The sequence below is a fragment of the Thunnus thynnus genome, chromosome 20, assembly GCF_963924715.1.
Source record: "Thunnus thynnus chromosome 20, fThuThy2.1, whole genome shotgun sequence".
In the NCBI taxonomy this organism is placed as follows: Eukaryota; Metazoa; Chordata; class Actinopteri; order Scombriformes; family Scombridae; genus Thunnus; species Thunnus thynnus.
This window is the reverse complement of record NC_089536.1, coordinates 12,729,595-12,742,319: the sequence shown is the minus strand read 5'-3', so window position 1 is coordinate 12,742,319 and position 12,725 is coordinate 12,729,595. Positions and strand designations below refer to the sequence as shown.

The following is a 12,725-nucleotide window of genomic DNA, read 5'->3' as shown; positions in this document are numbered from 1 at the left end:
CCCATCCACTGAGTCCACATTTAGACAGAGGGGTGTTAGAGAGGGTGTGTATGGGGCCGAGAGAGAGGAGGAGGAGGAGGAGGAGAGAGCTAGAAGCCAGTTGATTTACATCATAGTCACTTGTGGTCTGAGAGTGTGCTCTTTTTTTCCTGAAAAGCCCTGAGTGAGGCAAATAGCAACAGGCTGGACTGACTGCTGCTGTGACAGTTGACTCTTAGTCCAATATTGAGAGCGATTAGATGTGAAGGCAGGAAATAAATAAATTCAAGTTAAGGTGATGAATATGTTGCTTTCCAAAGACAGACTTTTTAATCAGCTGTCATTCGCAAACACAAATCTTTTTTTTTTACATTCCTTTAGAGGTCTTTCCTTTGAGCTCCTCTCTGCTGACATTGGAGAAAACTCAAGAAATCATTGTACAGTGTTGATCACCTGATGTATCTATGGTCAGTCAGCTGATGTAGATTTCCTGTGGCCTGATGTCTTCAATCACCTCACACGCTCACTACCATGTGACCATCACACACACACACACACACACAAACACACACACAGAGTAGCATCCACTCTGTCTACCACTGACGTCAAGGCAGCACCGGTGGTCCCTGCGGAAAAAGGAGGCCCAGCACCTGCCCTGTGGCCACCGTGGGACAATACGAGCCCTGGAACTCGCCTGGCAGGCTGCTGGGTGCTTCAGCCCGCACAGAACCCACAGAGCGCAGAGAAACAAAAGCGAGCGACGTGGGAGGCTTCACTCTCCCCTGCTCCACAAAAGCCAGGGGAAAAGAAAGAAGAACATTTCCTGCCCCTACACCCCCACTGACTCGCATCCTTCGTCATTACGACAAACAAACATAGCGGAAGACAAACAGACACAGCACTCTCTAGTTGTGAATTCCACATTTCCAAGCCACAGAAAGAAAGATTTTACATTCAAAAAGACCCTGAAGAAAAATTTAAGAGCACACTCTTGTGAGAACATCAATGGACACATTGACTCTTTCTGCGTCCAGAACACATATGGCGCCTGCTGCTGAGGAAGGCCACTGCTGTGAAGTGCAAGCAGCACACTTCAGTACGGCAGACACAAACAGAAGCAGTATTTTCCGCCGCTAGTTATGGTATCGATATTGCCTTGGCTCCATTTATTCTATTCTCCTTTTCTATTTCCAGCTGCAAAGCTCATAAGCTCAAAAAGAAAGCTCCATGCCTGAATGTATGTCATTTTTTGTGCGTCATGATAGTTATCATCCTTTATTCACAATGGTACTACTCTACCTGTATCTAGTACTATAAATATCACCATTTTTTTCAGTTTCAAAACATGTAACTATCTAACTTGGAAACTCATTTTACCAGCTGCAATGCTAGAATGACCATAGTCAAGTGTAAAATCATTTGAGGTGCTTCAAGTCAGACCTCAAGGGAGGGAGAGGGGGGTACAGGAGAAAGCAGAGGGGGTGAGAAAGTGACAGCAGGACAGAGTGAGACAAGGGGGGAGGGAGGTGGAGGCCGGACAGGAAAAAGCTGTTGGCCTTGCATTTCCGCCTGGTGGCACCTCTCAGGGACAATTTGAGCCCTAAATGTGAAGGTGGCGACCTTGCGGGCCCAGGGGGTGGCTGGGCAGGGGGGGGGGAGGTTAGAGCCTCTGTCTCTCTGCTTTATGTCATGATATGATGAGTTGTCACAACAGCTTGCGGGGCGCTAATGAGCTGTAGTGAGGCCGGGCAGGGAAGGGAGGCCAGGAAGAGAGGAGAAAGATGTGGGGATGACAGTGCCGTGATGGATTGGGGTCCTCTCAGGCCTCTAAATTCCAAAGCAAGCAGAAAAAGCTGCCAGCGCGCCCTGAGCCTCTTCCAGAACGTGCAAGTGGCCCAAGTCCAAGGCACATGGAGTGTCACAACGCAGGAAAACACACACATAACAGCAACAGCAACACAGGGGAGCTGGGGGAAAGTAAGTAAGAGAGGGAGGGAGTCATTTGTATGTGTGTGCAAGTATGTGCGCACTATTTAATTAGAACAAATCGAAAAGTATAAACGTTCAATGTCGTCCTGTTGAAATCTGTGATGCGACACATTGCTGTTTTCCTTTGGGAGGTGTAGAGTGCCCCCTCAAGGCTAAAGATCTTCATCTCCAAGCAAACCCCATATCTTACCAACCAATGTTCACACACACAAACACACACACACACACACACACAAGCCCTGGTAGCACTCAGTCAAATCAATCCTCAGATTCAAGCAGACAATCTAAAAGGAATACTTAGAGATTAACAGTAATGGAATATGAAATGCTCCGACAAATTAAAGGCTTATCAGAGCCATGATCCTCCAGCATACCATGCTGATTAAAAAACCCTGCTACATTTCAGAAATAATATTTCTTGGTTAATCAGGAGAGAGAGAGAGAGAAAAAAAAACTCTCCACAATATAAAGAACCTGGGAATTGTAGGAGGGGGGGGGAAGGAAAAGGATTTAAAAAGCAGATATGGAGGTGTTGATCAGTTTTCTCTTGCAGAGAAGATGCGTCTCTGAGGGCAAGGGGCTCCCGAGACCACAGTATATTTAAAAGTTAATCTATTCACTTTGCTGCAGTGACATGCCGACTGCTTGATCAGAGCGCTGAACAAAAATATTATGTGGGCCAGAGCCTTTGCTCCCCTTCCTCCTGCTCTCTTCGCTAGCACTCAAGTCGTTCGTCACCATTTATTTTTGCTTCCCATCTTTGATAGTCGGCACATCAAATAGAATCGCAGAAAGGACATGTTCTGATATGTCACAGATAAATAAAACTGCGCACAAATAGCTTAAATAGGAAGTGGTATTTGGTAGAACTGTTGTATTCTGTGAAGACAAATCGCCTCTTAGACGCACGTGTGTTAACGCTTTTTCTTTTCAATGTAAACAGCCTCTTGAGCTCTCATACCTGAGTTAAAGGGGGTTCTCTGAGAGGTGATATTGTATCACAGTGTTAAGAGCCAGACTGAATTCTGCCTTTTGAAATGCAATCAGCCCCTCAGAATTTCAGTTGAAAGCCAGGCAATTAAGAATCTGAATTGGATGGCAACATTAACAAAGGAATATGTTAATCTGTGAGGTTATTGAAATCTTATTTTACATTTCATGGTTAAGACATGAGCTTGATCAAATAATGTTTTGTCAAGTAAATAATATTGCTCTCGAGAGAATCGTGCTCCTGAAAATGTACTTTCTCAATTCATTTAGACATACTGTTGATAATATTTATTATTAAGGCCTTCATTTAAGACCATTAAAAACAAATTATCTTTAAGTGTATGACGATTACAACAGCCTGTCTTGTCTATTTCAAGGTTTAAGCAATTAGCATGTGTGATATCATTAGCATGCGTATATATGTACACACACAAAATGCCACATACACACAAAACTTTTAAAAATCTGATGACCACCACTCCTTCGGCCCAGATGTCAACCCCCCTCCCTTTCCCCTTTCACCTACCTACTACCAACCTGCACCACCACAACAACCTGTCAGAATAACGCTAAAGAGCCTTCAGTAGTGAGAAAAAGCAGAGACAGTGAAGAAGCAGGGGAGCAGTGCTGTGTTACTCACCCAGCTGCTCAGATTGAGGTGCCAGCAGCCCACCTGCTGGAGGAGAGAGAGCCCGGGGCCCAGGACTCCTGCCTTGGCTCCCGTCTCCTCCGGCCCGGCTGGAGCTCCATCCCGCGGGTACATGACCCCCTCAGTCCCACCCCTGCCCCCGTCTCCTCCTCCTCCTCCTTCCACCTGGGCCCCCCAGCTCCTCCTTCCCTCTCTACGCCGGGGAGAAGCCCTTTCGCTTCTCTTGGCCGCTTCTCTCCTCTACTTCTCCTCCTTCTTTGTCTGTTTCTGCCTTGGCTCCTTCCTCCACTGTGTGCGAGCGTGTTGCTGGGCATGTGTGTGTGTGTGTGTATGTGTGTTTATCGTCCCCCCTCTCGTTGCATTTGGTGCGTCGGCCGGCTGACCATTGTTCCCTCAGGTTTTGTCATTAGAGTGCGTGTATCTCTTGAGGCTTCTAGAGCAGGCTCAGGGTCTGAGGCCTACTTTTCCCCATAAACACACACCCACACCCACACACACACACAGTCACCACAATCCTCCCCACCCACCCACATCCATCCTTAAAAAAAAATCCCCAAAATCCTTCACTCTAACCACAGAAGCCTTGCTCTTAGCGGCCAGAAGTCTCCTCTTCTTTCTCAGTGAAAGTTTTGATGCCGGTGACAAGAAGTAGTGAGAGCCAGAATGTGGACAGAGAGAAGGAAAAATTACTATGAGCAGTTTTTCAGCACTGCAGCCGCCTCCCCACTAGCAATTAAGAAAAAAAAATATACTCACAAACACACACACACACACACATACACAAAAAAAAAATCTGTTATTACCCAAATCCCTGCTGTACGTTGGATCTGTGTATGTGTTTCTTAGAGTATGTGTGTGTATGTGTGTGGGCTCTGCTGTGCCTCCAGGATGCCCAGAGACGAACTGGCAGCTTGAAAAGCTTTGGCTACAAGGTAAAGTGAGCAAGGCGAGAGAAGGAGACAAAGACGAGAGAGCAGGAGAGCGAGAGAGATAGAAAGGGAGAAAAAAAAAAGGAACAAGACACAACAACATCCACAAAGGGAGGGCAGGCTCAGCAAAGTGTGGCCAACAGTCACTTTATCTGTGTGATGCTGACAGTCCCCTCTTCATACACACTTTCCAAGGGGGGGTGGAGGAGGGGGGGGGACCGAGAGAGAGACAGAGAGAGAGAGAGAAAGTCTTCAATCTGTACCTTTCGTCACTATATATTCTTTTTTCCTCTCATCCTTTTTCTAAACAATACCTTAGAGTGGAGAACAATTCTACTCTTAACTCCCCCCCCCGCCCCCCCCTTCAACTCTGTCTCCATTCAAGCTTCATGTGAACAAGGCCTCGAGCCTCTTCTTCTCTCCATTCTCTCTTTTCTCCGAAACTGTTTCACCTTTAAATCCATTTTTCTTCTTCTGAATACTAAAGTCAAGTGATAAGCTTCACATGGTCAAGATGATCTTTGACAAGCGTAAAGAAATTTATGAGATCTGTTGGCCATCAGTGCACACACACACAGACAACGTGGATTAAAGGGGGATTCCATACAAACATTCATTTGCATTTGTTATTTTGGAAAAACTACACATTTTCCTAATATTTTCTACATTGTTTGATTTTAAAATATATATAAAATATATATTAAGACCTCAATAACAAAGATTATAAAATCTTGTTGTTCCAGAGATGCCTGAGAGAAAATATTTGTTTCCAAATTAAAGGTGTAATATTAGAGAAATATTATCTAAATGCATAATAAAATGGAACAAGGAAAAACAAGGATTTTAAAACAGTTAAAACATCTCAGATAAAGAATTCATGATTTTTATGGGAACTTAAAATAATCATAAATGAAAATTCTGACAACACAATAAACCATCTCCATATGTGAGAACAATTTTCATTTTGATATCCTACAATTAACTTAACTTGTCATCCTTTAATTACCTTTTATAACCTCCAACAACCTGAACCTGACTAATGACCATGACAAATTAAATATTTATAGAATAAATTATTTTCCTCTAAGCGCAGTGTTATTTAATATATTTTTAATAGAAGCTGATGAAGGTTATGAAGAAGAAAATGACAGAAAAAATGAACCAAAGTGAGGGAATTTTAGAAATGTTGGCAATAAATTAAAAAAAACTTTAAAAGCAAGGCCAATTAAACAGGGAGATTAATGTTTCTCAGTTGTATTAAAGCCTTTTAAAAGTTGGCAACAGGAACAACAAAAAACTTAAAGACTTTTCTCTTAATACGCTTTTCCTTTCTTTTTCTGCTGTACTTGTATGTACAGCCTCTCTGTCACTTTTAGTACCCTGCTCTTCCCTTGGCCTGCAGCAGGCAGTCCTGAGGCCCATAAAGCCAAAACAAAGCCCTGGGAATGTCCTTTACACAGCTTGGACAATAGCGCCGGGGCTCCAGCTTGACAAGTAAAAGAGCCCCGACAAGGCGGTGGCTAATTGCCTGCCCTCCCTCCATTCAGCCGGCCTGCCACACTCCTGCCATCTCCTTTTGTCCCACGTGCACTTTCTTAAGTAAACTGCCAGTTCGCCAGCAAGTGATGGACAGCTCCCAATCACACAGCCACAATGGCATCAACGCCAACAACACAAGAGAGCAGAGGGGGGAGAAAAAAAATACTCTATTCACTTCACTGTCTAAGATGTTCGCACGAGACCCAAAAGTGTGCGAGAAAAGAGGAAAAAAAAAAGGAGGAACAAAAACTTTTACGAACACGGAAACAGAACGGCCTATGACCTTTACAAATTCATTATTTTCTCAGATAAATTTGAACAGTGTAGAATAAAACAGTAAAGAGAAAATACTATGAAAGCACACACTCCAAAGTGCTGGTCCTCTTCTTTTAGCATTTACTATAATAATTACAGTATAATTATGTCCTTTTCAAATATCATGTTTGATTAAAAATTACAGATACATTAAGATTTTAGACATGAGCTATAAAATAAATATTAACCCTGATTTATTCATGTTAAAAGAAAGACAGTAATAGCAGGTGTGACAAACTATCAAAATCACTCAAATTTAAATGTTAATTCAATATATAATATTTGAACTTGCTTAAATATAAATAATGTCATTTATTAAATCATATTTATATAATTGTCTTTCACTATACAAAGAACAATAATCATATTTAGTTTGATGTCTTAGAATAATACACCCCTGTCAGGCTGTCAAGACAAAGCAATCAAACACTGCCTTTCATTATCCAAATTGTCAATCTGTCACTTAGCAACATAAGTGTTATAAATTGCCAAACGGAGCCCAGAAAAATATCCAATGAATAAATTCAATCAAAACATAATATTTAAAGCCAAACATGCACCAGAAAATAAAGCACAGCTGTAATTAAAATGTTGAAAAGTCTTACCATTTAAAAGAGCTGTATTTGGGATGCTGCTCGGTTCCTGGTTAAAACAAGCATGCTGGCACTCGTGGTAGTGCACAGACTCCAAGCAGACTCCCACCACCATGTCAGCCACTAATCCACTGGGGGGCAGCACCTCATCTACGGCAGCCCCCTCGCTAACGCCCGATGGGTTAAGCCGATAAGAGAGCGTCCGGAGGACCGGGCGAGAGCCAAGGTATGCTGGAGCGACTTAGGACGGCAGCCCTTCAGGTCCCAGAGCGGAGAAGACCGCGAACGGGCGGCCAGAGCTGGCTGTTCACTCTCAGCCCCCTCATGCATTCAAACGCGCACTCAGGCTGCGCTGCTCTTCTCCGCGTCTGACCGGGACTCCCTCTTTCCCCCTCGCCCATCTTCATATCCCCCCTAATAAGCTCTTTTGTGTCCATCTCTCTTTCTTTGATAAGTTGAAAGAACAACAAAAAGAGGGAGAGAAAGAGAGAGGCTTTCATTCAGCAGCTTGGCAGACATAAAGGTAGTGGAGTGCCGTCTATAGGAGTTGCCCTAACTTGGCTAAACTCAAGCAGCGGGGTGTCTCTCGTCATGTCATTAATCCCCAAAACTAGCCACGCTCCATTCACCCCTAGTCACACTAAATTAAATGCAAAATCAAAAACACAAACGCTGGGCAGAAAAAGTGTCAGAAAAAAAGGCTAGAGAAAGCATTCCGATCCAGGGCAAAGGGTGTGTGGCGTTGCAGCCACGTTGCCCCTCAGTCCTGCCCGCCGGTAGCCCCAATTTTTGATGTAGGAAGCCCCGAAAAAACACAGTCACACAAAAGACAAAAAACTGACATTTATCACCAAAAGAGCCTGTCATTGAAGTGCAGCTTTTGCACCTCCAACTCTCCTGCCTTAACTCTTTTAAGACAACTGAGGAGGGAAAAGCAACCCCAACTCCAAAGTCAAACCTGCCAGACAACAAGCCAAACAACAGCAGTTAAAACAATACGAAAAATACCAATAAATGGAAACAAGCCCTGTATGGTTTTCAGGAGAGCTGGCAATAGAAAATTCAACCCGGCCAACTGGTGGCTTGAAGAGAGGAAGCCCACTCTTAAAGCCGTGATCCGACCATCCACTATACCACCGCTGTGAGCCTTTTAACCACAGCAGAAAAAAAATACTATTGATCTTCAAATGGTGATAATTGAAAAGATCAAAACGATTAAACAAAAAAATCAAGAATGTGCTGACTTACCATGTTGTGCTCCTTTTTTGTTGTAAGTTTTTGTTTAAATAAAAAAAATATATATTTGCTCAAAGATGCAGCATTGGAGGTGTCAAATTTTTGTAGCCGTCTCTTGATCGTATTACTTCCACAGTCCTGGTTTCCAATGCGTCTGAACTTTTTCCCTTTCTCTTTTATTTTGTTTGTGGTACCTAGCCTTTTTTTCCCCTGCTTAAGACTTTAAAAGCCTTCAGCTCAGCAAAGCAGCACAAATTATCTTGCCACCTTGCTCAGCTCTGATGCTTTGGCCGCTAACTTTGGAAGGCCCTTTACTACTGCATCAAAATTAGCATTGTCAAAGCAGTTAATGAATATTAATATTGTATTTGTCATTGGAGCTGGCCCATTGCTGAACTCCAAGTCATCCATCAGGGACAAGATTAAGCACACAATTATTTCTGACTGACAGGGACCAAATCTGGAAGATTTTTTTTTTCATCCAACAATTTAAAGAAAAAGACACAACATCATCTTAAGGTACCTCCCATGAGACAAGACAAGATTAATACACTTTTAATGAAGCAAGATTTCATGGTGCATGAACAGCAGGAACCTCAAGAAAAAAAAAAGAGAGGAATATAGAAATATTTTGGCTCTTAATTTTAACAGTTTTTTAAAGGATTCAAATAATAAATTACAAATTATTTTGATGACGGTAGACAAATTTTGAATTCAAAGAACACCCTTTTTTTTTTCTTTTGATGAAATACAATGGATTTATTCTCCTTGATTTTCTTTTTACAAGATGTGGATTTGATTTTTCACCTTTTTTTTTTTGGAAGACAACAGAAATAAGATGTACAAGCGCTGCACCGCGAACAACTCTCTGGCGCTAAATTTAACATGAAACATTCATTAAAAAACCCTGGACCTCCGGCACTCTCGGCAGAGCCCGACGGAGCACCGACCGCTGAGGACCACACAGGCAGCCTGCATCAGCACCACCCGCTGCAGCATTTCAGCTCCATCCAGGAGCTTTCTCCTGCCTGCTCCGCCACCCGCTTCCCACAGAACGGCTTCACACTAGGAAGCGCGGCTCTGTCACATACGGCTCTCTGCACAATTTTCCAAACTGTCATCAAATATGTCACAATGCACAATTTTAAAACACGTTCTAAATAATGATGCCGTTTCAATTTCTCTGGCAAGAAATATTTCTGGGATGCCTTAATAAATATAAATTTCTCTGGTAAAATAGATACAATTTTTTGCATGAACAAAAAGCATTCCTACCTGCACCTTTCTTGAAAAATTAAGCAGATGACACGCCATCTACTTCACTCCTCTGTCCCCACAGCATTGCAGTATCTTTTGCATGATTTTGCAAAGAAAACACTTTTCTCTTTTCTCACATATTATTCATTCTGAGCAACACAGAGTAAAGCTTTGCATCCTTTTTCCACAATTATTTGATTAGTTTTCTCTGTTCAATGATTTTTCAAATCAGGGGAACGGCTGAATGCAAAATCTTATTTGGAGCATATTAGAACCTATTTTCTGTTTGTGCCTTACGGAAGAATATAACTATAAAATAAAGTGAAAAGCACTGAGGGGCTTTCACAAAAAAATGGCAGATGTGGGGCACTAATGCCAGCAGCCCAGTGAATTGGTGTGAGTGTGGGGGTCAAGCTGCGGGCTCACCTTGGAGCACCGGGCCCCTGCCGACCACCCTGCAGGCTCCCTAATACCATTAGCAACCCTTAGATGAACATACTAAATTGGCCTTTTGTTCTCCAGGTGCCGATCCGGCCTCACCAACCCACTGGTATCACGGCACCAAATACAGATGGTGTTGCTGTTTTCTTCAATGAATAGCGCGCATAAGAAAGCGCTCCGTTTTCCTGATTCCTCCTAACTCCAAAAGCCGTCGGCATTGCCGTATTTTTTTTTTTTTTTTTTGTTCAGCGCATCGTTCGCATTTAAAACTTAAGATATCACTTCAAAATATTTTTACACAAATGTACTTAAAAGTGTTTCATATAATATATATTATTATACACATAATTTGCTTACATTTACAGGATTTCACCACAAGAAGTCTAATAAATTAGATTTATTTCAATTCAGCAGTAAAAGAATTATGAATTCAATAAGAGACAAAACTGATCTAAACATAAATAAATTGTAATTTTTTATTACACTAATTATAGCACCTTAAAAAAGTGTTTTGAGCTAGAATAATTAAATGATTTCTTGCTCAACATAACAAATAAAATATTTGAGAAATAAAATACCAATATTGCATATCAGAAAACATTAATTCGCATTAATAAATAATGCCTTTATAATACAAAACACTAAAAATATGAATATAAAATGTAGATATTCACGTTTTAATAACTGCAAAGGAATGCTGGAAATGAAATTCTAAATAAACAAATGATCTTTTAATTGTTGTGACACAAGCACAGACACTGATTAAGTGCTCACACAAGACTGTCTATGAAAACAGGCACCGAACACAGAATCCCACCACAGCCTAATTCAAGTTGAGAGCCTAAAACAGGTCCAATCTAGGTGAGGAGGAGAGAAGGGAAGAGAGAGACGAGAGGGAGCAGAGCAGGCAGCTCTGTGGCCCAGCGTGATCACATCAGCGCTAGTATCAAATTAACTCGGCGACTTTGAAACTTATTGATCTGCTATTAAGACACTAGTGAACTTGATGAAGTGAGTGCTGTAGGTGACTCTGGGACTTCAAAGTCTCGCACCAGCCACATAAAACAAGCCACTTTGATCCCCGCTCCGCTCCTCGGATCTGGAGAGGGGGCTTCAGAGGAACCCCCAATTCTACTCTCCTCTCTTCTCTCACTCACCCCGAGCCCGTGCTCCAGCTCTCTCTTTCCCTTTCCTAGTCTGCTGATGCCCCAAGAACCGGCAAAAAGGCACCGGTGCCACACAATGTTCAATCACACTGCGTTTTACAGAACAGTCAGCAAGTTGAGAGCACAGTAGTGTACAGTGGTGCAGACAGATCAGCTTTCTGATTCACTGAGAAAATAATAAACCAACACACACAGAGACACAGACACACACACGCAGAAAATGCAATATGATGTCAAAACAACTACTAGAATACAGCGGCCATCTAAGCGTATTGGCATTAAAATTCAGTGTCGATAAGAAGGGGATTCTTCATGCCAAATACAGCATGTAATAAGGTCGGCGATGAGAGAGACAATGCAGAGTGGGAGATAGCAGCACCATTGTGTGGTGAATACATCCCCCTCTTCGCTTAAGGCAAGTCTTCCCACTACATTAAATACTGTGTGCTGCCAATCACACCTGCCTTTTTTTTCATTTTGTGCCACTGGGTGGAGGTAGTAGTTAATGTTTTCAACATGCACCGTATCACTATAATATACCGAAGCAGACACAAATCACAACCGGCCTGCAGAATACTTGTCCTCTCTGGCAGCTAAAACCATTATGAGACAAATGTAAAAAAAAAAATAATAATAATAATAAAAAAAAACAAGAAAACAAACAAACAAAAAAATATATATTTTCCTCCTCATTTTGCAAGCAGATGGCTCGCAGAGCTGAGAAACAAAATCTCAACTTCTCCCTCCAGTGAGCTGCTAACTTAGCAGGACTGAGTAAAATAAATATTAACGGCTAAATTAATCATCGGCAGGACAGTGTTTGCGCTCAGGCTCCAGTGCTCACAGGCAGGGTGTGTGTGTGTGTGTGTGTGTGTGTGTGTGTTTGTGTGCGAGTGTGTCTGCACTTGGAGTGCCGGGGCTAAGCTGCGTCTGTTTAATTAAGAGGGGTAAAACAGATGACAAATGCGAGACAGTTAAACATTTAATGTGTGCTTATCTCCCCCCTCATTTATTTAGTTGGGAGAGATTCAGAGTGGGTGGCGTTTAAGAGTGATGCGCCGGCGAAACGCTGGTGGAATTAGAAACGCAGCCCTGTGACAAGTCAGCAAGCAACACACAGCCATTTCCTGACAATTGTTTTGACGTTTCGCAACTTAATTCTGTTTGATGAGAAAGAAAGGGATTACGTGATAAATCAAATAAACACAAATACGGATTCTGCTACACAGCTGTTTGTCAAAAGCAAAAATAAATAAATGAGTTTCAACGTAAATGACACAGTGTCACTTAATTATGGATATAGTATTTTTAGCAGCATTGCCTAAATTGTCACCAAAAAAAAAAAAACAACAACATGCAATTAAAAATGCAACTGTATCAAAGGCCTAGTTTCTCCTTCATTTCACCTGACAAAGATTTAATTTTTTTTTTCTGGATGATCCCCATTGTGTATCTGGTGCTGATGCACATTGCCTAGAGTCAATGTCAAATCCCAGCTCCAATAGTCCCGCAAAAAATACAGAACGAACAATGCCTGCGGCACATACATCCTTTTACTCAACCCACTTGCAATATCTCACCCAAAGTTATCGCTTCCGATGTGACAATGTTAAAATAAAAAAAACAAAAAAATATATATTAT

General features: G+C 42.0%; 1 protein-coding gene across 33 annotated transcripts in view; it reads right to left on the bottom strand.

Annotated features, from left to right (window-relative positions):
- Window positions 1-12,725, bottom strand: part of tcf7l2 (transcription factor 7 like 2) — a 93,173-nt gene that overhangs the window by 19,882 nt on the left and 60,566 nt on the right. Inside the window, exon 1 of one of the 33 annotated variants that reach the window (XM_067576671.1) lies at window positions 3,599-3,736. The exons of the other annotated variants lie outside the window; for them this stretch is intronic. Coding sequence (XP_067432772.1) covers window positions 3,599-3,721 — 123 coding nt within the window. The 5' untranslated portion in view covers window positions 3,722-3,736. Of the gene's footprint in view, window positions 1-3,598; window positions 3,737-12,725 lie in introns of those variants that run through there. 33 annotated transcript variants of the gene reach the window in all.